The following is a 27,138-nucleotide window of genomic DNA, read 5'->3' as shown; positions in this document are numbered from 1 at the left end:
CTTGACCGGTTCCCTTCTATTCCTAACTAAAACCGATTAATATTGCATAGTAGCAAGTCTGGCCAATTCCATGGCAGGACATTATTAATTTGTTGTTGAGAAAATAAATGATTTGCGCAGTGGAAGAGCTCATAGGCTGTTAGTTGCCTTAAAGGTTAGTTGCCTTATAGGACATGCAATGTTTTCAGTTCTAACCCCGATCTTCACGGCATCAAGTTCTGGTTTCATATTCCTCAAAATAAGGTAGTGGTTTACAATATATGGATTGTTTTCGCTAAACAATCGGGTATTTGAGTTAGTTTCCATACCAAATGCCTTTCGCAGGTTAATATGATATTTTAGACGCTCTTCGGTGACTTTAGGTGTTTCCGCTTTCTGTAAGTTAAATGATGAACATTTACGATCTTTATAGCAATTGCTGACCCGTGAAGGTCCCGGGGTATAATGGGCCTTCAGCAATCCATGCTTGCCATAAAAGGCAACTATGCTTGTCGTAAGACTAACGGGATCGGGTGGTCAGGCTCACTTACTTGGCTGACACATGTCATCGGTTCCCAATTGAGCAGGTCGATGCTCATGTTGTTGGTCACTGGATTGTCTGGTCCAGACTCGATTATTTATAGACCGTCGCCATGTAGCTGGAATATTGCTGAGTGTGGCGTAAAACTAAACTCACTCACTCACTATAGCAATTGCTTGGCAGTGTGTGAATTTAGTTTTACGCCGCACTCAGCAGTGTTCCAGTTACTAGTATATGGCGGCGGTCTGTAAGTAGTTGAGTCTGGACCAGAGATCAAGTGATCACCAGCATGAACAGCGATCTACGCATATTGGATACGATGACACGTGTCAACAACCAGATCAGCGAGTCTGGCCACCCGATCTCGTTAGTTACCTCTTATGATTGCTGAAGATCAAATCTTACTCGGATCTACTCGGGCAAGTTTGACACATATACAAGAGTAAGGAAACATACAAATTATAATAGCCAGGCATATATAACGTAATGCAGATTATTGTTTAAATTTACATGGTGACATATACTATTGTCATGTACACTGCCAAAATGTACAAGAAATAAATACAGTTTTGTCAATTCGTCACTATGAAGATACGGGTTTGGTTCCCCGCATGGGCACATTTTGGTGTCCCACGCCGTGGTAATGCTGGTACATTGCTGGTGGTGTAAATCAAAACTCACCAATTTCCTATAACAACGAACATAACGTTTATACACTAGTGGTTATTTTCCAGTTAGCATAAATAAATAAATAAATAAACAAACAAACAAACAAACAAACAAACAAACAAACAAACAAAGAAAGAAGAATGGCATGTTTGCCCTGTGGACACCGTTGGCACAAACTGTGTGTAAGGACACGCGTCGATGCCATCTTTGACAAGAGACAGAATATATGGAGCAGTTCGACAACAACCTGGTAATCTTTCGGCCTACAACATATGGTGAATTTAACGCGAACAAACCTAATACCACCACCTGTTCCACACCGCCGATCGCGACACCACTATACTCTTAAAACAGGAGGGGATACTTGAATATAACTTCCAACGCGATTGTGAGACATTAGTTCCTGGTACTAGCTGCGTGATAACACATTACAAGGGTATTGATAGTAGATTGTATGACTTTGAGCGATGTTGAGTGAGTATGGTTTTACGCCAGTTTTGGCAATACTCCAGCAATACCACTTCGGGAGACATCGGAAAATTTGCTTCACACATTGTACCCATGCCGGGTATCGAGTTCGGGTCTTCGGCGTGACGAGCGAACGCTTTAACCACAAGGCTACCCCCGTCCGAGCAACGATGTAGAGATACGAAGGGGTAAGTTAGGATAATCAAAGTTGTCACTTTAAAATGCGTTGAGGGTAAGATTTGTAACACGTTCATTCCCTACTGTAAATGAGAGGCCCCTGATGGGAACTTGTTCTACTCCCCATACAGCGCCTTGCCATGTTAGGTCAGAGTTGTCGGCAGCCTAGGCGTTTTCATGTGTGTGTGTGTGTGTGTGTGTGTGTGTGTGTGTGTGTGTGTGTGTGTGTGTGTGTGTGTGTGTGTGTGTGTGTGTGTGTGTGTGTGTGTGTGTGTGTGTGTGTGTGTGTGTGTGTGTGTGTGTGTGTGTGCATGCAGCCGTCCTGTTCACCGGTGCATTGTCGTTAGTGCATTGCTCCAGTGATTCTGTTTTGTTCTCTGTTGCAGAATATATACCGGTGTCTGCTCAGTCATAGTGATGGCTGTTTTGGTGGTGCGAAAAGAATAGTGACAAATGTGAAAACAAGATACAATGATCGTTAACATTTTGGGTTTGGTTGCATCTGTTCTATCGTCCGCTAATCACAAACTGTGAAACATTGAACGTATCGACCAATGTACCCTGACATCTGCAGAATGTCAACAACCCATCGAAAAGTAAACAAAATAACTCGCTTCTGTGACATCTTTGACATGAACAAGATTGTTTTAGTCATGCAAAGTCGCCCTTTGAACATGCAGCTAAATCATTGTCAACAAATTTGACATCTTCCTTTGTCGAGCACCACTGTGTCAAATACATTCGGTCAACTATTGTTCTCAGCCGAGGTCTATCTATAGAACTCAGTCTTAGCATTTTTTATGATGTGATAGTCAATGGATTTATATTCTATAATGACAGCTCGACCTCTTCACTTTTCGAGTTTTCTCACAACGCAGGAAAAAACGTGCTATGTTTAAATCAGTCACATCAAGGTAAGATATTTTGCTGGGATACAACAACTATCTGCGTCAGCTCTCACCAGAGACATTTGGCATTAACAACACTCTTCCTGCTATCTGGCATTCAGAGGCGCTGAATAGTGGGGAATTGGTAAAACTAATCCCTTACGGTAAATATAATATGCGGCAAAAATGGTCAGTGATTGAATTATTTGATCGTTCGTGTCTAAGAAAACGTCACATAATCCGAGGACGAGCGACCTGACCCATAGAGTCTTTGAGCGTCTATGCTGGACATTTTGGAAAGACCAGACGGGATCGTTACACATTCGTACACACGCTGCCATTCTATAACATCACTGTATCGAACGTAGACCTGACATGTAACTACACGAAGCGAACATGATACAAGGATTTACGGTACAGTGTTATGTACATTGGTGTACATTGCACCTGCCATTCACAAGAGTCAGGTGCAGGCGCAAACAAACACGCGAGTCAATGAACTCGTCACGTGACCACCGTCGGCAGACAATGTTTCGTAGCAATCGTCTTGAGAAATGAGTGTTGCGTTTTTATGCGACCGATTTGTGGGACGTCTGTACAGGAAGGGTTTCATTCACATTTGATAAGGCCCGCCCGCGTGAATTACAAATCGATTCATTGTTTGTCTAGACAGTTTAGTGTGGGAAAGTCACTGCTACAGAAATCTCGTTTTCCCCAAACCGTGCTCGTAGCTTCAACGTGACCGTATCAAATGGAACCAGATAGTATGAGATAATTTATTGGCACGTTATTCGTCCAGCAAAACAGCTCTAGTCATGTCATCCACGATGGATAAAATCAGTCTAACATGAACTTTGATTGCCCGCTCAAATTCTATTAAATACATTTGTCCACCACGCATAGACTGTGGTGAAGACCCGTGTTGCAATTTGTCTTCAGGAATCCATGCTTGTCGTAACAGGCGGATCGGGTAACTTGGGTTGATATGTGTTAATGCATGCAATTTGCATAGATCAATGCTCATGGTGTCATTCACTGGATTGTTTGCCCTAACTCGATAAAATATTGCCCGCCATTGTTTAACAGGGACAGTAACTGTTAATGTTACTATAGTTACTCTTGAAATGTTTGGTTACTTTGTAAATGAATACTATTACAAGCCGCAAAATATGTAGTCATGTTCGTCGACCTGGTGCAGGGATGCCTAAATGCAACTTTTTGTGTGCTTAATAGGCATTTTAATCTACATGTTAGAACAAACAGTAAAGCAACTGATTCATTATTCGTTGCGTCTGAGTGAATTGAAACATTGTCAAAAACAACGAAATACCATGGTGCTGAAACACACGAAGACCATGTTTGATTTTCAAGGCCAATGACGAAATGTATCCGACCATTGTATCCGACGATGTGATGGCTACCCATACCATAACGCATACCAAAGATCCAAACTGTCGACGTTGAAAAACGCACACCATTCACCTCTCCGTCTGTACACTATTTGCCCTGCCGTCTGAGCTGTCTAGATGATATCTCGACTCGTCAGTGAACAAAACACAATCCTCATCTTGACTCCTGTACCGTAGATGCTGTTGGCACCAGATAAAACGTGCCTGTCGGTGATCTCCAGTCGGTAGGGTACCATGCTGGGACTAGATGGGAGCAACTCAGGATTAGCCATTATGGTGAAAACGTCAACATTAAGATGATGTGACCAAAATGTCTGGCCACTTCATTGTGAGCCATTCCAGTGTCCAGCATACCCACCGCGTGCAAACTTTGAGTTTCTCTGAACCGTGACATGACGTGCGCGCGGTTTGGGATGAAATAAACTAGTTTTCCACTACACTCTGAGGTTAAAGAAGAATCAAGGTTCTACACTTTTCAATATCAGGAGTGTGACCTTCAGGTGTAAAAAACATACAAAACTGAGTAAGTTCATTGTGATTAAAGTGTACGTTCCACGTGCGATATGTGACGTCAATTTTCATGCAGACTGATTAGCTACATATTATTTAGCGTTTGTTTAGAATTTTTCCAATAACTTTTATTTAATGAAATTTTAAGTTGTGCACACTTACTTTTTTCCGCCAGTATATAACCTTTCGAACGGAAACTCATAGAACGTAGTAGCAACTTTATCATTTTGTAGGAAACAAATAAATACTACTATGTACAATGATATACAGTGGAAGCTGTCAAAACCGGCATATCTCCAATCCGGCAAGTTGTCAACACTGGCATAAAATCTCAGTCCCATTCATGACATATACACTTATCATCAGCTCTGCAATCCGGTACCTTGCCTAAACCGGATTATTTCTTCAGTCCTAGTGAGTGCCGGTTTAGACAGCTTACACTGTATAATCTAACTACCTAAAAACTGCTCATAAAACGTGTTAAGTACATTTTTTGTGCGTAACTTAAAGCATGGAAGAGATCGCAGACACCCTAGCGGTGCATACGGCATATCTGCCTTAATACGGTGTGAAGCCTGTGCGCATACCGTGAACATTTTAGAGTTATTGCATAAACCTATAATAACACACTGTCAATTCCATACATGTGTTACAGGTTCCCGATGCATAAACTATATGCATATTTCACAGTACACTGTACCTACGATCAAATCAAGTGTAGTATTGAGTCTGAATAGAATGACTCACTGCAGCATATACCCACGTATGATTAACCGAGAGAGACAACGCTAGTCAGGGCTCGAAAGCTATTACGGACACCTTTCACTCTGGATATGTGAATGAGTTTTGTGAACTGATATGCTTTTGGGCATAGTCCTTATTCAGGGCCAGTTAACTACATGGATTAGCCCTAACAATGAATATTTACATAAGTCCCCTATTTACACATCAGATGCATGTGTCACCGTGGGGATGTGTCAGACTTCGGGAACGTCTGTTTTGTAAAAATACATGGTCGTGCCGGTCACGACGTTCCTGTGAGTTTAGTGAGAATAAATGTCATTTAGCTGCGGTGAAACACTACATTTGTGCTGATATAAATACTTGTGTCAAGATGCACGAAAGGCAAAGATTGTGTTCACATACAGCACAGTTGAACCTCTGTAAACCGAAACCTGCATGGGACCCACGTTAGTCTAACCCATATTGATGAAAATTGATGATTTTGAAACAAAAATATCCTACTGACATGCAACAGAGTCCCATCGAAATTCAAAACTTGCAGCTGAATCAAAGAAAATCTACACTTGCTTCATTTAACGCTATTGCATGACTGAAAGATCTGGTCGAAGGAAGTGGTTCAGGCACTGTGAGTCTGGGCCATTGCGAACGAAGTGTAGCCCAAAATGGACAGTGTCTAGGGTACGAACGGGATTACACCAAAGGCAAGGTAATAGCCTAATGGTTAAAGATGGATTATCACTCTGAAGACCTGAGTTCGATTCGCCACATCTGTACAATGTGTGAGACCCATTCCTGATATCCTTTGCCATGATTTTGCTGGAATATTGCTAAAAGCGGCGCAAAACCACACTCACTCACTTTTTGAAACGCAGCTGTGAACGTGCAACACACAAGCAACTGTTAATGTTGCTTGACAATGTGTAGACTTCCTTTATTGTTTTATGCCTTATGTAAAGCGGTGACATTCAAATTCTGAGCAAGCGAATGGGTTTGTCTACATAGCGGGGGTACATTATTATGTATGTTCTGTGTGGGAATTGGATATTTTGTCTGCTGCAGATTCCAAACCAACCATTAGAAAATATAACTATATTATCCTGGTAGACATTTTCCATTTTCACAGAAGCCCATTTCTAGTGTTCCCCGTCGTGATATTGCTGGAATATTGCTTAAAGCGGAGTGAAAATTAAACTCACTCACTCACTTTCTTCACAGTAGTCCCAAGCACAGATTGTTTTTCAAGTATCATCTGGACAATTCATATTTTAGATGGCTGTGACGTCCTTTGTTCAGGCCAGAGATATGTCATACTATATGGTAGTGCCACGGTTCTGTCGGTAACACATTCGCGTTGTCATTGGCTATGTGTCCAGTTAATGGAGGTGCCCATGCATCTGCATATTGAAATGAAGTTTACTTCCTCGGTACCTGGTTTTAGAGCGGCGTCATTTGTTGAAGTGATTACACTAAAATTGCAGAGGAGAGTAGAGCTGACCATATCCATGATTGCTTACACCGTAGATTTCAACAAGGTGTTTGTTTTATAATGCCACTCTCGGCAGTATTCGAGCTATAAGGTCTTGTCTGTAAATATTCGAGTCTGGACCAGATATTCTAGTGATCAATAGCATGATCTAAACAGTTGGGAACCGATGACATGTGTCAGCCAAGTCAGCGTGTCTGACCACAGCTAGGTTGCCGTTGGTTGCCTCTGACGACAAGCATGAGTTACTGGAGGCCGATTCTAATCAGGATCTAAACAAGAAACCATAGTTGTAAACGTTATATACCATATAATGACCGAGTCCCGTGATGGATCTTACCTATGGTCTTAGTCGGACGCCTTGGGCGCCGTTATACAAAGCGATCTTAACGCTAAGGCGACCGCAACTCGAATACCTTAGCCTTGCTAAGTTTTTTTGCGTTGCTAAGATTGCACCTTGGGGCCCATTTCATAAAGTTCACGTAAGCTTAAGATCTCGTAAGTTTCCTCGTAGCATCACTACCTCCTATACCGTAACATAGGAGGTACCAATGTTCCGAGAAAAGTTACGAGACCTTAAGCCTACGAGAGGTTTGTGAAACGGGCTCCTGGTCAGTGAGGTTAACCTCGTCCGTCTGCAGACAAAGTAAGGATATTGATATATATGTGTGATTGGTGTCTGAAATATGCAAGCACCGACACAGGGGTCTGTGGTTGTGAAGCGCCTATAGAACTTGGTTAAACGCCTAAAACACTCATTAGATTATTAATCAGCATGCTCGTTGTCAGTGTTCCAGCTAAAATCAGGCCGTGTTGTTCCAGCACATCAGACCACGCCATGTGGCATAGGTCGTGCAACAGATGTCGTGATTGTTCACTGTTATGTTTAATGTGTCTGATTACGTTCACATAAACTATGCAGTAATTGTAGAAAAACATAGATGGATTCCCCAGCCTTGCTTCAGGATCAGTGCGTTTAACATCACTGTCAGCCTTCCGTAGTCGACGACATCTACTCTCCAGGTAAGAAGGTATCAGACGCTCTTGTCACTGTAGGTATATGCATGGCGTGTTCAGAGTTGGCAGGTAGATACCTCCGGAATAGGATGTGTTTGTAGGGGTGTTAGGGAAAGCGTGTGAAGTGTTGGCTGTTATCGTGACCTTGTACCCATGTGGTGAATCGAACCCGGACCTCCGTTACGAGCGAACACTTTAACCAATATTTATCAGTAACTTTGCACAGAATCCATCTAGAAACCATCTGGCTGATGGGCGTAATTTGATTGGATGGCCTTTATTTTGTGCGTCGATTATTTCTAATCAGGTACTAAACGTAATTACTGGTGTGAAGTTTGGCCAGTTTAGAGACCGTCCATAATTTATTTGTACATGGGCAATTTCATATCTAAAAATGTTTTAAAGGTATGCTTAGAAATTATGGTATGAGGAGAGGGGAGTTACAGATTTTGTACATAAATTATGAATGGTCCCTCATATCACAACACTGACTGACTGAGTTAGTGAGTTGTGGTTTAAGCAACAACATCACGGCGGGGAACATGGGTTTCACACATTGTCGGGATCCGAATCCGGGTGTTCCACGTGACGAGCCAACGCTTTAACTATCAGGCTTCCCAAACACCCTATATCACAACAGATGGATAGTCGAAGGATACGTGCTGTTGTACTAGAGTGCTTTTATGCCCAGAGGTTGTATCAGCTGATACAGTACACCCTGCGTCGACCCATTCATGGAGCTACCAGGGGCCGTGCAGATGGTTAATATAAACAAAGGCGTGGGTGGGCATACCCGGAATAGCGTGAATTTGTGATCACGCCATATCGCCAGTGAATGGCGTGAGGTCCATTCATCACATTTTGCAATCATTCGTCTTCTGAGGTACTGTGATATTTTTCCTCAGCGGAACTGTTTGCTTGGCATTTTAGAAGGTTTACATCGTGATCAGGCCATATCACCTGTATGTGCCTGTCTAGAACAATCTCCTCCAACTCCCTTCCCCGTCTGCACTCCCCCTTCCCTCTATTTTTCATTTTCCCTACCTCCTCTCTATCTCCATGTCCAGGACTGACATATTTCTTAAAGTTGCTGGTGTTTGTGTTATTTTAAAGCCTCACTTTATGTACAAGCACTTCATGCATATTGCTCTTTTATTAGTATTAGACAATATACAACGAAAAAAGACCAGAGCAGTGAGTAGCTTATAGGTATATACCAAGTGATTATGAGCGATTAGTATGATTCTTGGAAACAGATTATTATATTTACCGTTAACATTTTGTAAAAATGCACCAGTATAGAACAATTTATACACTACCCACCAAAAGTTTAGATTCGCCTAAAGCACTTATGTTACGTGTATATATGTGGTGACATCGAACATGAATTACTCCACTAAGTTGGAGGAACCAACTGCAAACCGAATGAAAATGAATTTCACGAGGGTCGGTATCAAATTGCTTAAATGCTAGTGCAAATATCATGCATGTTGACAGTTGCCTTTTTTGTGTAAAGTTTTTTTTTAAGAATTCGCCAATTTTCTCTGAGTTTCATTATTTATTAAACTCATGACAATTAATAATCTTATTACGGGCTCATCCCCCACCCCCTTTTTTCTTTTCTCTCTCTCTGTCTCTGTCTCTCTCTGTCTCTGTCTCTCTCTCTCTCTCTTTACAATAAGTGACAAAACCAGGTGTTAGCCTGACACTCGGCAGTGTTCATCATATCTTGATTGACAGTAGAGCACGATCACGGTAATCATGTCAGCAGGGGTAAACTGATTGATTATGTTTATCAATTTGGAAATAAACAGGACACTCAGCAATCGCCCGTTACACCATACGGCGGGAGGTCCATGTATCGTTGTAGATAAAGGGCGGTAAACAATGTCGCTTATCAGGTGATCAGTCTAACGTCAGGTGCGTGATTGACAAGATGGCAATCAACGATTGAGCCTATTCTCGAACACATTTGCCTTAACGTGACAAAAGATACACAACAAGCGATACGGTGCTTGAGACCATGATGATTATATTTTCTAAAAGACAGCATTCAATGCAAGGCTGAGACTGGCAGGAGAAAATTGGAATCGTGTACCCGCATGTATTGACCCCAAACGGAATCGAGTACCCGGAGATGTAAGGAATAAAACGCTTCTGTCAATTCTCTGGAAATTCTATCATGCACGAGTTGACAGAGATTGTTATTGGAAACTTGAAAGGATGGCAATAAGACATTAAACCTGATGTTAGGATATTTAATCTAAGTCAGCTTAACCAATAATTAAGAAAGCAACACCACTGCTTATCATTCCTCATTAAAACACAGATATCATCAATCCAGCTGTTACTATAATTTGACTATACTCACTGTTGATGCGCAGATAAAGTATCAAAATAACCTCCAAGTATTCGTACAATACTCCAATAATGAAAAAGACAAGTTATCATATTGTCCCAGGACCCCCCCCCCCCACACCCCCCCACCCCCTCCACTTTTCGCAATCCTTTCATACAAAGAGCGCACCAGCATGCTTACACCTGGTACCTGTGATCTGACCTTGATGGAGGGAATATGTTGTAATTTTATGTCCCTGACATCAAATTTGCCAATCTGTACATTTTCATAACCATATCTATTTTTTCCAAATCATTCAATAGATTCATAAGATCAGCACCAAATAACGCGTAATAGTAGAAGGGAGACAACTATACAACGAGTTACCTCCCATTTGAGAACTCTCCTGGAAGAAGGCTTCTAACTGAATGTGTCACGTTACGACGAAAGAAAATCTATACGAAAGGGATTAGTTGTTTTATTGTGATTTGCTTCGTGATGGGTTCCACGGTGATTGGTTAATCTGTTAACCAAGAGAGCGACTTATGATACATGATCGACTGGTATGATGGTATCGGCCGAAAACCAGTAACTTTACTTGTAAACAACGTTGCTTTTATTTCTTGTACTTCCTTGCTGAAGAAGGAAATTGCTTTTTGACGACTGTGTGCATTTGATACCGCTTTTACACCTCAAGATGCCTCCCAAGTTTGCCAGAATACCAGACAGTTCGGACCTCAGATCAGCCCATGACGTCGAACGGGTACCTGATGTTTTGAGTTATTGAGTGCTTCCGTGTTCACGGAGTGCAAATCCTTAGGAAAACATATGTATTCCTCAAAATATTTTTTTTCCGTTTCCTTGATCTGGTTCAGTTGTGTGTGTATTCAGGGGTGCAAAGTAACATGGTACTCATAGCAAACAATACTGACATTGTGGACTTGTGACTAACCCATTGGTGTTAGTCTGTCTAAACTAACACCTCATAAAAGTTTGGTGGAAACGAATAATTCCATTTGAATTGAAAAGGAGCCCAATGTGAGTTGGGAAGTCCAGACTTTCTTCATTTAGGGCTAAGCATTGCAGAACATGCTGAGGAGATAATGTGGTGCAGGTGGAGAGACTTTAAGACAGACTATAGTCCCCTAAAACAAGTACACCCAATGGTGCTCATGCAAACTTAAATTACCACATGTTTCACTGACTGTACAAAGAAACAATTTTTGTATACAGTCCATTCATTTCAGAAACTAGATGTTTCTCTAGTTAGTTAGTCTAGGACTGTAACTTCAATGGTAGGGAGTAGTGTTGTTGGCAACTTGGGCATTTGATTATAGATAATGCTTACCCCTTATCTGTCCGTTCCTAAATCCATAAGCTTTATGATATGATATCAAGTCATTCAGTTTCCATAAGTATTGTTTAATTTATTGGCACACTTGATGGTTCCCAAGAAACATATGCTGTTTTCAATCTCCTGCCTTCATACAGACAAGGTTCTCTATTGATGTCTGTATGTTGCTGAGTGTGAGTGAGTCAGTGAGTTTAGTTTTATGCTGCACTTAGCAATATTTCAGCTATAGTGTTGGTGGTGTGTAAATAATTGTGTCTAGACCAGACAATCCAGTGAGCAACAGCATGAGCATGGATCTGCACAATTGGGAACTGATGACGTGTCAACCAGTTCAGTAAGCCTGACCACCCGATCCCGTTAGATGTCTCTTATGACAAGCATGGGTTACTGAAGGCTTATTCAAACCCGGACCTTCATGGTCTGCTGAGTGTGAAGGTGATATTCCTGGATACTGTGTTCTTCTGATACACCAGTCTATCTCTGTAACTGGGGATTTGGTTAAATGTTCCATCACTAAACAATGTGAACACAATGGCATCAGTAGGAGTGAGAGCATAGAAGCTGGCTTCTGTTCCCAGATCACCCTGTGGAAGGTGAACCTGGCTCTGAGCAATATAGGTTATCAAATGAGTGTGTATGGGAATGGTTAATATACTGCATTAGGAATAAACATTGTATTTAGCAAACCTTGGCGAGCTAAATGCATAGTGTTTATTCGTAATGCAGGATATTAACTATCCCCACACACATGAGCGTGATAACCTATTTACCATACAGTGTCATTCTTACTTTATAATTTAAAAAAAATACGATTTCATTTGCCTCAGATCATGAAACTAAATTTCATGGGATGTGCCTGCATATCTATGACGTCACAAGTATGTGTGTAGTAATACATGACGTCACAAGCCTGGTGACGCAAGTTTGTACTGATCACTCATTTGAGTGCATTACGTCTTCTAGTTCCCAGTAAGCTTTATGTTAAAGAACGCATTGTTGTCAACAAATCTTAGCTTATGTTTGAAAAATAACAAAAAAATTTGTGTGGAATTTCAGAAGATTTCAATTACCCTTTTGAACACCAAATACACTTTAATGTTCGCGTGACATTGTGCACCTGGATTCCTATGCCATCCTCTCGCTAACACTGACAGTCGGTTGAGAAACTGTCTTTGGTATCTTCGCAAACCTATGGATTTCTATATTTGATTCATAATGTACTCAAACTGTCATAACCATGGATCAAAGGACTGACCATACTGTAACCATGGCCGTCAATCCGGACACGATCACCGACCCTTGACGCCATGTTTGTTTACACTGTGAAAGTAATTCCTAAAATTTGCATATGACCCGTCTAATTTGCATCGGTATCTGTATATGACCCTAACGGATACAGAAAATATCTGTTGAATTTATCCTTCCGAGAACACTGTGATACAACAAATGTATCAGACATTAGCATATCCTATTGCTGAAAAGTTTGTGACACTAGAAGTTACATTGCTGGTGACTTTCTGTCCCGGTTAACTGAAAACCTGTCTATTCAGGCTTTGCTGCTAAGCAAACATAAGCTCACATCGTCAAGTTTGACCAATGGTGATAATTCATTTACATTTGCAATACAGTTTTACAGCATATTATATAATTATATATAATATGTTGAGGGTATTATGGACAAATACAGATTAATGATTAGAGGAACTAAATGCTTAGTTAGTTACTTAGAGTATTAGTTCACAAGTTGCCATATGGCAGATGATTTTAGCATTATTCAATTTATTGTCTACGTGAGTTGTTGAATATCATGTTGATTGTCAGTTGAATAATGCAGTATGAAACAATTTCATTATGGAACCTGACCATACAGAGAAACATGTAACCATGGTAACCAACTGCCAGTAGATGGCGGTAGTATATATTTTGATGCACAAATACATATTACCCTGATTACAGTTGTTATGATGGAAAGCATATAAACTTGAGTAAATTAAAAGGACGTTCTCATCCTTCTTTCACACTTTTCTATTACATTACATGATATGATGTATATCATCAGTGATATACATGACAGTGTTATATAACCCTTCTTGTCAGCATGACATTGCCATAACTATACAGCTTATATGATATCATGTAATACAAATCCTTTGTTGGTATTTTCAGCAAGGACTGCTCGATGGAGATGATTCTGACGAGGATTTCTTTCTCAGGTATTGTTTCTATGGTTTTTCTATGGAATCTAAGGGCAATGGGATAGCCTAGTGGTTCAGTGTTTGCTCATCACGCCAAAGACCCAGGTTCGAATTCCCACATGGGTAGAAAGTATGAAGCCCATTTCTGGTGTCCCTTCGCAATCCCTTTTGCTGGAATATTGCTAAAAGCAGTGTAAGATACAGCTCAATCACTCTGTGGTATCAAGCAAGTGGGGTTCCATGTTAATTTGTCATTTGGGAAATAAAGTAAATGCATAAATACAAGAACTAGGGAACCAGTTATAAACTAATCTTTCCACAGTTACTGTTGTAAGTCATAAACTGACATTTGATACTCACTAACATGGACAGGATGAAAGCATTGGGATGCTTGGTTAAACATGACTGAGGGTGACCAATGTTGACAGGGTTATCTGGACCTTGAAGGCAGATATTAGAACCTAAGTCAGCAGCTAATTTTTGTTTTTGTTTGTTTATTGGTGAATATTTTTAATGATCTTAGTCACATCTGCAACCACTGAACACAGATGGACTTCTTTTGAAGTGTTACTCACTGACATCATTGTGGTTATTTTTATTCCACAGGGGTCCCTCAGTGCGGACAAACAATCTCAGATCGGACCCGAAAATATCTAGGTAAGCATATCGAGCAAGGTTTAGCAGATTAGTCATGTGCCTCATGAGAAAGAATTTGACGATGTTGACCGCGATAGTTTATCTTTTCTTTTATTACATGATTGTATATTTAGAATATCCCGGTGTAGACTGTACAGTGTTGTATAGCTTAGTGTGTATTGTACAGTCACATACAGTGTGAAGTATATATAACAATATTGCACAACCTGATTGTATGTTGCACAGTATTGTACAGCAGGATATATATTGTATGCTGTTGTACAGCCGGGTATATTCTACAGTGTTGTACAGGCTGGTATGTATTGCTCAATGTTGTACAGCCTGGTACATATTATACAATGTAGTACAGCCTGGTACATATTGTACAATGTAGTACAGCCTGGTATGTATTGTATAATGTTGTACATCCGTGTATGTATTGTACACTGTTGTACAGCCCTGTATGTATTGTACAATGCAGTACAGCCTGGTATGAATTGTAGACTGTTGTACAGCCTGGTATGTATAGTACATTGTTGTACAGCCCTGTATGTATTGTACACTGTTGTACAGCCTGGTGTCTATTGTACACTGTTGTACAGCCTGCTATATTTTGTATAATGTTGTACAGCTAGCTACATGATTGATGACTCTTGTTACAGACTGCAGAACCAGGTGGATGATGTGGTGGACGTCATGAAGAACAATGTAAGCAAGGTTCTGGATCGTGGTGAGCGTCTTGATGAACTACAGGACAAATCAGGTATGGATCAGTCAGCACGGACTCACAATGTTATAGTGGTTACACAGAGTGTACAACATCCATGACATTGTTATCTCATGTATAGTGACCAACAAATGAAACCGGTGTCTGGTTCCAGGAAGGAGGAAGCCATCTGTAATCTAACCAAACAAACCCTCAGGTTACTATGGTTACATACCTTGCAGATGTCCTAGGTACACACTGCTTCTCTCAAGACCCACCTACCCACTCACTTACAAACTCACTTTAACGAAGTATTAAGGAACCAAAAAAAACATCTATGTATGTCAAGTTTGTTGATGGGGCAGTCAATTGATTGTTTATTTACAGCCTGCCATCATATATCTGAAATATTTTAAAGTGTGGTATTAAACATCAAACAAACAATGTGTGTCAGTAGCCTTCTGGATAATTTCTGTTATAATGTTTCATAGAGCTAGATGTCTTGTGAAACATGTAGGTGAACAGATATTTACTTCCACTCCCTGATTACAGACAGTCTTGCCAGCAACTCTGACATGTTCCGATCCCGAGCCAAGGGTCTGCAGAGATCCATGTGGTGGAAGAACTGTCGGGTAAGTAACAGAGGATATGTTCCAGCGTTCCTACATGTATCCTGATTCAAAGTATTAAGATGTGTAGAACATAGATGCAACACTGGAGTTAAACATTCATAGTTCAGTACCTGTGACTCATGAGTTTGCTGATATTTCAGATGAAGATAATCCTGGCTATCGTGGTTGTGGTTGTGCTGGCCATCATCATAAGTAAGTAGCTAGTCAGGTAGCCCTGTGTTGTAGACAGTACTAAATACTTGTAGCCAATACTTGTCCCAGGTAGCAATACTAGCTACAGTAGTAAAGACTTGTGCCCACTACTTGTCCCTAGTGGTGATTTTAGTTATTGTTCCAGTTATAGTTATTGTGTAATTGTTATTATTATTATAATAATGTTGGTATAGCACCAATATCCAGCTGCTCAAAAGCGCATGGTTTTTCCATCGTTTATTGGATGTAAATCTCAATGGCACATAGTATTTTTCAATCTCAACTCCCTGGGGATCATGCAACTCTTGCAGCCATTCAGATGCACCAAGTTAATTTGGCTTTTACGAGATATCCATTCACAGCTGGGTGGACTGGGACACATGCAACACACAGCGCTTTGTTGGAGTTTCCTGCATGTTGCTGTACCCCCAACTAGGTGGTAACTCACTAACCAATCCCTGAGTATGTAGACAGGGTATGGTACACTCAGGGTTGTGACAACACTGACAGAGTATGCACACAAAGTTGACTGCAAGGTTTTAACCCCATGTCACAGGTGGGCTCAATCCTGGCATATTAAGCTCATTTGATCACTAGCCTGGTGCTTAAGCCAGATCGCCCACCACACCCCCAGGCGCAGTAGAGTGGAAACTGTCAAAACCGGCATCGGTCAAATCCAGCAAGCTGTTAACACCAACATAAAATGTCAGTCCCATCGGTGGCTTGTACATTTATCATCAGCTCTATTATCTGGGACATTGTCTAAACCGGATTATTTCTTCAGTCCAAATAAGTGCCTGTTTAGACAGCTTCTACTGTAGTTTCTTCATACCCAATACATGTACCAAGTGATGATGTCAGATACTTTCTCCTTACCTTACACTTGTCCCTATATTCATCTGCACACATCTGTGTATATCTTTCAAAGATCTTTCTGACTATTTGTCAAGTCTATAATCCTGTTATTTTTCAGTTCCAATAATCATCAAGTCTCAGCAATAACGACAAAAGCTCTGAGAATTGCAATGAAGTCGGCCATTGCTTTGGATGCAGAGTACACCTTGATGGGAGTACACCTTGATGGGAGTACACCCTGATGAGAGTACACATTGATGAGAGTACATCTTGATTGGAATACACCCGCCTACTCCGTGTACACCTGGATGTGATGTTGTGACACAAGTAACAGTAGTGGGTTAGATGGAAACAGGACATCTTGTGGGTTGAAATCAGTTGATATTGAGGGTTAGATATACTAGGTTGTCTTTAAATGATCTGTGGAAATCACTCTGTCACTGGAAAGGGTTCACTATCACATTGGATAGTTATATCTGAATAATGCTTCAAATTAGTAAATATATTTTTTCACCAAAATCGGGCATTGGACTTGTACATTAAATGACAAATATTTTTGCACTGGCCATAATAATAGAAACTTGATGTGCAGATTTGCATGTAAATATTTGCTTCAGTGGTTTGAACAATCCACAAGATCAGCAATGGACTTGCTTCAATTTACAGCAGATTAGTAACTTGTGTGTGGTCAGTTGATGATGTTGAATTGTGTGTGTTACTGTCATTTCTTGTTAGTCGCACATTGATGTGTCTATGAGTACTGGAGCTGTGTGGTTGGTGGTGCCAGTGTTAGCTCTGGGCTCCAGGTGACGGCCTTACCAGCATATGTATGGATAAAAAATATGCACCACAGCAATTGTGTACAATCTTAGAATCATTTACATCTATATTTTTTATGAAAAAAAGTATTGTTTTATTGTTTATTGACCTGTTTACATATGAGTAGTAATGTCAAAGTGCATATATGAAAGGAAACACAAGATTATTGCTATTCCATTAAATTTCATTCAAGTGGAATTTTAAGTTCTAAGGTTTTCCTGTGCTCCAATATTAAAAAATAAGGAGTATACACTTCTGATGTTGAAAAATTATCTGGGACCACACTCATCCTTGTCTGTGTGGAAACTCTTAGTTCAGGTTTTGAGAGTATGAAGCAAAACATATGATGATGAGACAAAATTAAGAATAAAATGAAGTGATGATGTTATAATGGATGAAAGTTTTATAACCATGTTAATTTTTAATGATTTAGTTGCTCAATTTGCTGATGTTATATAATTGGAGCATTCCATGTGTGTCCCCTCAAACTTCAGTTGCTGTAATCACAGTGTTTCCATGGGTGTCATCCCCTCAACCTTCAGTTTCTGTAATCACAGTGTTTCCATGTGTGTCCCATCAACCTTCAGTTGCTGTAATCACAGTGTTTCCATGTGTGTCCCCTCAACCTTCAGTTGCTGTAATCACAGTGTTTCCATGTGTGTCCCTTCAACCTTCAGTTGCTGTAATCACAGTGTTTCCATGTGTGTTCCCTCAACCTTCAGTTGCTGTAATCACAGTGTTTCCATGGTGGTCCTGGCTGAGTATTGGAGCTGGTTCCTTTCAGTCCTGTTTCGTCCTTGGCTTTATCACTTACATTGATTCACCAAACATTTGGCACAAGTGTGTCTTGATACAGGTCATACAGTACAATCCCCTTCGAAATGACAGTGACACAACTGTACCAGGGCACAATTATACAGATGTGCATTAGTATTGAACTCATGACTAAAGAACAATTATATATTGACTTACATCCATCAACAAGATCACAAACTGCTATGGGCTGTTTGACTATGAATATATTCTGCAAATCTGTAACTTGAGCATTGGGGTTAATGTGTTTGCTTGTCATGCTATGATCCTGGTTCGATTCCGTTCATGGTTACAATGTGTGATGCCCATTTCTAGTGTCTTCCCCTATGATATTGCTAAAACATCGCTATAATATTGCTAAAAGTGGTGTAAAACCCAGCTCACTCACTCAAGATATGCTACTTTGGTAACATACATATATTTTATGATTGGTCAACATGGGAGGTGACATTAGCGATGCACGTGGCATTGTGTCATTACGTGGGGAATATTTAGCGGCAACATCATGATCACATCTAACCTGTTAAGACAATCAGGAGCTGATGTTCAAAGTGATCTTTGCACTACAGCTGCCATAAATTATGTTAGAGTATGTGATTTATGGTCGTCGTTGCACTAAGATCGCTCTGTGTTTCCAGGTATGTTGTATCTGAGTTTTTTAGAAAGCAGCATATGTCAGCCTTCCAGTCATGAACTTTCTCTTCATTTCTGAAATGATACCATTCAAAAAAGTTGGGGATATTCCATTTTACAAGCATACCACAAGCCAATGCCAGTGCATATGAGAAAAAGTAATATATATTCATACAGATGAAACATTTACAAAGGAATGGGAGAAATTGTCACATTTTGCCCTAATTTCTCTTCATCATCCATCTCCAAATGACTTTATCAATTGCATTTTATCAATCTTGTAAATCCAATATCCCCTACCTTTTTTGGAATGGTATATTTTCAGTCTCTGTTTTAACATGTCTGTCTTGTAAGTTTTAGGTAGTCTTGATAATGTTATTAATCTTTGATAAGATTTTCTGACCCATGCCTTTGTGATGACGTTAACATCAAGACCTTGATAATTTTCTTCCCAACAAGAGCTGACGTTTTGTGAAATAATTATAATACTGTGCAAAGCAGCATTGTAGGGCAGTCGAGAGGTTAAACATCATTCACTTTTCACACTAAAGACCTGGGTTCAATTCCCCACTTGGGCACAATGTGTGAAGCCCGTTTCTGGTGTACCCTGTTGATATGTTGCTGAAATATTGCTGAAAGCTCACTCACTCACTCACTCACCCAAAGCAGCATCAGACACAACACTCACGCTTTTATCTCTTCTTCAAGTCAAACATTCTTGGTGGACATAATTCTGATTCTTCCTCTGATCTGCAGTTAATAAGGAATCAGTATGCATGAATTGTGAATACAAGTTCTGTAGGCTTAGCATATCATGATTATTCCTATGTGTGATTATTCTGATAGGTTAAGGGTGTCAAAAATGTTACGTCATGTTCTGTTCAAGTCTTGCAGCTAATGACATCAACTGATTAGTACGTCTTTTGTACTCGGATAAATTCTCCTGTACTAAACTTACGTGTCCTGCATTTCCTTTTTGGGCCTCTTGTTTCAACTGTCACTCAGTTATGATAGTATTTGTAGCAAGATGCGTTTATGTAGGATATGCCTTGATTGACTGTGTATTTAAATAATCAGTACTTCCTCGAATAGGCATGTTTAGGCATTGCGTGAACTTAAAAGCACCTTTGCTCTTATAGAGCCATGAAGATCCTGGTTATAATTGGTCATCAATAACCCATGCTTGTCATAACAGGTGACTTGTTGACACATGTCATCGTATCCAAATTGCGTAGAACGATGCTCATGATATTGATCACTGGATGGTCTGGTCCAAACACGACTATTTTCAGAAAAGACCATATAGCTGGAATATTGTGGAGTGCAACAAAGCAACAAACCTGTGCTCCTGGGATCTTTGATGAGTCAGCGCCATTATTGACAATTTCATCAGAGTCTGATGGTGCCACCATATGTTTCCTTCAAACATACAACAGACCCTCAGTGATACTAAAATGACAAACCCAAGGTACATATCCTCTTATGTGCATATCAAGGCACAGTTTGCCAGGTGACCGGAGGGACTTAACATGCTTGTAGAGTTGTATCCCTTAGCTCTCTGGATTCTCTCATTTTGAATTGGTGCCCAGTGAATGCTTTCCACCAATATTAAATTCATCTGCCAGGATATTAATGAAGTATGGTTAAATCCAGACTTACTGTGTAATCTAAACCATTGTCTTCACTATGCTGAGTAGAGACAGATGCTTCATACTAAGTTGTATGTTTCCTAATGTCCATGTTTTATTTTCCTTCTGTTGGTCATATGTAATTATAAGATGAGATACGAGGTGATTCAGTGCAATAGTGAAGGTGTCTTAAATAACTTTCTTTATGAATGTTTGCTTATAATTATGGAAAAACATTGGCCTTATGGTTGAAATGATTTCTTTTTCAACTATTTACTTGAAAAAGCAAACTTTCAATGACTTATGTTATATTGGAATGGATAAAATTCTCAAAATTTTATGATTTTAATTGTGAAGTTTTTATGAAGAAAAAACTTCTACCTATCTGATTATGATTGAATATTGAATGATTTATGCTTCACACAGCAGTGTGTATCATAGCTGCCTGTGAATAATCAATAGTTGATAACAAGAGCAACAAATATGGCTTCTGTGGCCAATGACACCTAATGACCAAAGCCACATTGTATCACCTGGAACAGGAAGTATTACACACTGTAGACTTTTCCCTACAAGGGAGCTGTATATGAATGAGCAGATCAGTGGGTTTAGAGTCACGTTTCTGTGTTGCATAATAGTGAAGTATGTTGCCTTTAATATGATCACTGTATTCACTGGATAGAGCAGTCCCCTCTTGGCTGACACTTCACTGAAGTTTGAGTTAAGCCTGTTCTCCCCAGACAGATTATGACAACAGTTCAGTTCTTTTATGGCATTGAAATGTTTAAGAAATCTGTTCAGTTTTTGAAAGACATGTGTTTTTTAGGTGAATACTGCATTCTGCTATGTTGTAACACTGAACCACAGCCTATTTCACAATAAAGAACACAATGTCTCATTCTGTATTTCATAATTTTTTCAATTTGGTTTCACACAACTAATGGTTTACACACCGATAATATACAAAGGTTTCTATGAAGTTCAGTCTCAGGCTGACCAGGTATTGGTGCTTCTGTTAGAATAAATAATCAAGGGCTCACCTGCCCCCCAAAAAGCAGTTTTAGCGCTATGATGATTGTAACTCTTTCTCTAACCTTGGCCTAAGATAGTCATAGTGCGGACACCTCTTTGTGCATGTGGGCCCTGGATGAACGAGGTTGGCATCTGTAATCACTTGAATATGGTACAAGATATCTTTCTTCTTAATTACTCTTGAACAGGTGCTTTGTTTCATGAGGCATCACCTATGATTGATAATGTAATATTAATCTGATACACTCCAGATGACATATATGTATTCATATTCCAGTAAGAGTTGGTGTTATAGACACTCGTTAACACGTATAGTCACAAATAGAATTACTGACATGTCGTTTTACTGAAGCTGTATCTTTGAATGTTGATGCATCAGAATAATTTTCTGATACTTATACATAACTATGAATATCAGGATAATAATTTATTCAACTGAAATAGTTATATTTTTGTTGTATATATTATGTTCACTACGTACATGTGTCTTTGCAAAGATTTGAATTGTTGCCTGTCTGAAAACATTGGTTTGACTTTATATTTTTGTCAAGTTTTGGGGCACCATGGCCACATGTCGTAGGTCTTGTGTACAGTGTTTTATGTCACGCTTTCTGATTATTTTATTGTTGTCCTATATTTCCTTTACCTGTACATCTGGGACATCTTAACGGACTTTCCCATACAAACTGAATAAATGATCTGGAATCAAGGATTTTGTTCATGTGAGGGAGTGAATGAGTGAGTTTACTTTTACGCTGCACTCAGCAATATTCCAGTTATATGGTGGCGGTCTGTAAATACTCCAGCGATCAACATAATGACCATGTACCTGCATAATCGGGAATCAGTGACGTGTCAACTAAGTCAGCGAACCTGACCACCCGGTCCTGGTGTTGTTTGTGAGTTGCTCAGTGGAAGAACACAGGTCATTAGCAGGTGGACAGAGTTAGTCTTGGCTTTGCTTCTTGTTTACACAATTCTGGACATTGTTGCAGTTAAATGATGGTGGTCTGTAAATAAATCAAAGCAATTGGGATACAATGAGATGCATCAACCTGTCAGTGATCCTGACCACGCGATCCCAGTCGTCACCTTAAACAACAGTTGTCTCATATCGACTCCTTAGACGTGTATCACCCCCTTAGACCCATATCAACTTGTTAATTAGACCCGTATAATTCCTTAGACCCATATCAGCCCTTTGGACCCACAGGGTACCACATACATAGACCCATCAAGAGTGATATAACTGAAATGCTGCTTAAGGTTATGACAAACGAAACTACCTTTCTTGCAACCCTTCCAATGCCCTTCAATGACCAAAGTACAAAAATGTGATGGGAAGTTTGAATCCTCACATGGGCACACTATGTTAAGCTCAATCCCTGTCTCCCCTGACGTGATATAGCGGGCATTTTGCTTTAAGCAGTGTAACACATAAGACAAGGGTTCCTGTGCCAAGGAAATAGGCAGGTTTGATGGCTTTGATGACCATTCATACAAGACATTGTATTCAAACTGTAAACCTCCCTGTCAGACACAGTGAAAACTGTTTGCCCTGCTCATCATAGTGGCGCTGCGAGAATAAAACCACCCATTCCATGTATGCCTTTATGAAGAATCCAAGGGGTGTTTCAAAATGTATGAGCAATGAAATTAATATTCTTAAGAATATGGCTGAAACAGTGCAGGTGACAAATCAAATTTAAATTCTAAGATCTTGGTTAAAAAGTGTAGTCCAAGAAACATAATTTATACTCTTAAAAGTAGCTGGGGAAGTTCATCCTCTGATTTTCGACTAAAAATACTGAGAGATATGGGAGTGAATCAATGTTGAAATGATAATAATGAATGTTTTGAGAGTTCATCACCAATTACACTTCGTTAGGGTCATAGTTGTTAGTACAGTAATTGTTCTTGAAAGATCATTGATGTATGACACGAAAACGGTTAGAAACAAATAAGATGCAAGGTGATTGTCAAAATTAATATTTCACAATGATCAATCACTTCTCTTTAAAACTGTCATAATCAAGAATAACAGCCCATGCATTTGTGTGAGACTATAGCCTTGTGTTTAGAGGTGGTTATTTAGAAAAATGGTGGCGTGTTCGTCTTTGAAAAGCTTTTTAATGCTTATACTTCCTATTCAAATTGAAATTTCAGTTTCGTCCACTTTTCCTTAGAGTATGTATATCACATGAAATCATGCAGTGAAAAATATTGACCGAGGGAACCACCAAAAACAGTCGCCCTGCTTTCCGTTAGATGCAAACCTCTGGGACAAAATGATCTTCAGTATAAACATATATGTCAGTGTATGAAAAAAACACTTCAGATGAGGCAAACAAAACAGTAACAGAAAACCTTGAACAGAAACCATTTTATTGAATATTAAAATATCAAAATACTTTTCTCTACCAATGGTATGCTTCTATTTAAGTGTTGAACATATCAATGATAAACTGCCTGGGTCTTGAACATAGGAAATTAGTGGCATAAAAGTAATGATAATTATATACTGGGTCTGTAATGATAATTACATCCAGTGTTTCAACTGTAATGATAATTATATACTGGGTCTGTAATGATAATTACATCCAGTGTTTCAACTGTAATGATAAATATATACTGGGTCTGTAATGATAAATATATACTGGGTCTGTAATGATAATTACATCCAGTGTTTCAACTGTAATGATAAATATATACTGGGTCTGTAATGATAATTACATCCAGTGTTTCAACTGTAATGATAAATATATACTGGGTCTGTAATGATAATTACATCCAGTGTTTCAACTGTAAGGATAAATATATACTGGGTCTGTAATGATAAATATATACTGGGTCTGTAATGATAATTACATCCAGTGTTTCAACTGTAATGATAAATATATACTGGGTCTGTAATGATAATTACATCCAGTGTTTCAACTGTAAGGATAAATATATACTGGGTCTGTAATGATAATTACATCCAGTGTTTCAACTGTAAGGATAAATACATATTTAGGATTAACAATAAATATATTCAGTAACTGGACTAATGACAATTATTATTGATAACAGCACATACAACCTACAACTGCATATAAAATCTTTGGCAGGTGCAAAAAGAGCATAACTGAGTGAGTGAGTGAGTACTTGTGGTTTGACACCACGTTCAGCAATATTGCAGCAATATGGCACTGGACATCAGAACCAACGAAAGGATCATAAAGATTTGAAATGTGTGGATATGATCTTCATTGTTTCTAACAGCCCTTCAGTGCTACATAGTGCCTTCATCAGGTGAATACTACGTGTATTGTGTAAATATCTATCCATACTGATATGTTAAGGTTAATGTACAAAAATAGAGTTGACAAAATCCTAACCATATAAGGTCTCTGCTAACATTACTGTCAGTGGCACACTTCAAACTAAAGCACATGTTTGTGAATCATTATCAAAATAGAGATGGTAGTGGTGTTTGCACATAGGTGAGCGTATCCTGCAACAACAAGTTTCACCCATGATAAATACAACTAACAATACAACATAAAGCTAACAATACAACATAAAGCTAACAATATAAGATAAAGCTAACAGTATGACATAATGCTAAGACTACAACATAAAGCTAACAATACAACATAAAGCTAACAATACAGCCTAATGCTAACAATATAAGATAAAGCTAACAATACAACATAAAGCTAACAATACAGCCTAATGCTAACAATATAAGATAAAGCTAACAGTATGACATAATGCTAAGACTACAACATAAAGCTAGCAATACAACATAAAGCTAACAATACAACGTCAAGCTAACAGTGCAGCATAATGCTAATGATACAACATAAAGCTAACAATACAACATTGAGCTAATGAAACATACAGCTAACAATACAACATACGGATAATTAAACAACATGGAAGTCACCAGGTTTAATGAGATGCCAGTAAGGTACAATGAATGTTTGGGTGAGTGAGTAGAATTTTGTGCCACTCTCAGTAATATTCCAGCTATATAACAACGGTCTGCACATAATCGAATATGGACCATACAATCCAGTGATCAATAAAATGAGCATTGTTTTATGCATTTGGGATATGAATGAACCTGATCCCGTTAGTCGCCTCTTATGACAATCACTGGGTTACTGAAGACCAATCCTAACCGATAATTTTCATGGGTTCGATTGATAGGTAACATAGTAACACGTGGTAATAGTAAGATTTTCATTCAGTATTCACCCAACTAACAGGTAACAAACAGGCTTTAACCATCATAACAAATAATATAGTTCTTATTAATAAAAGTTTCACATTTTCACAAGTTTATGCAAATAAGAAGTGCAACATAGTCCCCCGATGTCCCAATACAACAGCAAATTTCATATTTTCTCAAACTATCACTGCTTAAAAGCTGTTTCTTAATGTCAAATTTCATTTGAAGTATATAGCCGGGTACCTTAAATGGTCTGTTAACACATTAATTTAAGTTGAGCAAATTCTTTTCTGGACCCAAACATACATGTATATCATTACCTGGCTAGGACGTACTTCTTCTGAACACTTATATTTAACCCATAAAACGGTAAGTCAGTGACATGACTGAGTATGGGTTAACATCATGAAAACCAGTAAATAGAGTCTGGAGCAGAGAAACCAGTGACTGCAAAAATCCAGTGTCCCCCCAGAACTGAATATGACATTTTTTCAGTACCACTATTGATAGTCCCCAGATTCCAGTGCTGTCCACAAACCGAACTGAATGGAAAAATGTATATAATCTGTACATGTAATATTATGATATTATGTACCGTGACCTGGTATAAGTACGACTGTAGTCATTTGCTCAACACATTCCTGACACACACTTAGGATACCACTTAGTTTCGTCATGCTGAACGGTCATAAAAGAAATCTGGACTGGTAAAGAGCAAAATCTTGCTTATATCTACGAGTCAGGGATAAACAGATCACAGTATATAACTATATACAAACATGATTGTGTTGAATATATATACACATGCATGATACAGAAATTTAATCTGATAAAATAAACTCAATACAGTGGTGTCCAAGTATAGGAATACAGTATTTCAGTATAATAACTTACACTAAAAACTGGACTGAATAATGTCCACAATGATTGCACCACGGAGTGAAGAGTTGCTGTATAAAACTGTTTTCAGGTTATAATCATTGGGATGACGTCATCGAAATGGGATGACGTCATCGAAATCCTCAAATGTGGAGATAAGTTTGAATGGCCACGATGTGCATTCATGACCTCTGTCTTTTTGCGGAGGTCACTTGTCACTGTGCTACAGATATTCAACGGCAGATTCCGAGTCCTGTTTAACAAGCTATCATAGCGTTAAGACAAAGTCTATGTTACAGGATAGGAGTTATGAGTCATTTCAT

General features: G+C 39.2%; 1 protein-coding gene across 1 annotated transcript; it reads left to right on the top strand.

The window, feature by feature from the left end:
- Positions 1-10,618: 10,618 nt before the first annotated feature.
- Positions 10,619-22,426, top strand: LOC137273279 (vesicle-associated membrane protein 4-like). The gene is made up of 7 exons (XM_067805823.1): positions 10,619-10,985; positions 13,743-13,789; positions 14,378-14,428; positions 15,070-15,170; positions 15,666-15,745; positions 15,886-15,937; positions 16,911-22,426. Exons 1-7 carry the CDS (start codon positions 10,920-10,922, stop codon positions 16,937-16,939), a joined length of 426 nt encoding a protein of 141 aa, XP_067661924.1. The 5' UTR covers positions 10,619-10,919; the 3' UTR covers positions 16,940-22,426.
- Positions 22,427-27,138: the final 4,712 nt, after the last annotated feature.

Source organism: Haliotis asinina, chromosome 2 (genome assembly GCF_037392515.1).
Source record: "Haliotis asinina isolate JCU_RB_2024 chromosome 2, JCU_Hal_asi_v2, whole genome shotgun sequence".
In the NCBI taxonomy this organism is placed as follows: domain Eukaryota; kingdom Metazoa; phylum Mollusca; class Gastropoda; order Lepetellida; family Haliotidae; genus Haliotis; species Haliotis asinina.
Note: the sequence above shows the minus strand (reverse complement) of the source record. Positions and strands in the feature narration are given on the sequence as shown.

What these genes read in the sequence shown, in the direction of transcription:
- LOC137273279 (XM_067805823.1), top strand. Translation starts at nt 10,920, where the DNA reads ATGCCTCCCAAGTTTGCCAGAATACCAGACAGTTCGGACCTCAGATCA. An exon ending in TGTGGTGGAAGAACTGTCGG is followed by an intron (nt 15,746 to 15,885) that starts GTAAGTAACAGA and finishes CTGATATTTCAG; the next exon opens with ATGAAGATAATCCTGGCTAT. An exon ending in TGTGCTGGCCATCATCATAA is followed by an intron (nt 15,938 to 16,910) that starts GTAAGTAGCTAG and finishes GTTATTTTTCAG; the next exon opens with TTCCAATAATCATCAAGTCT.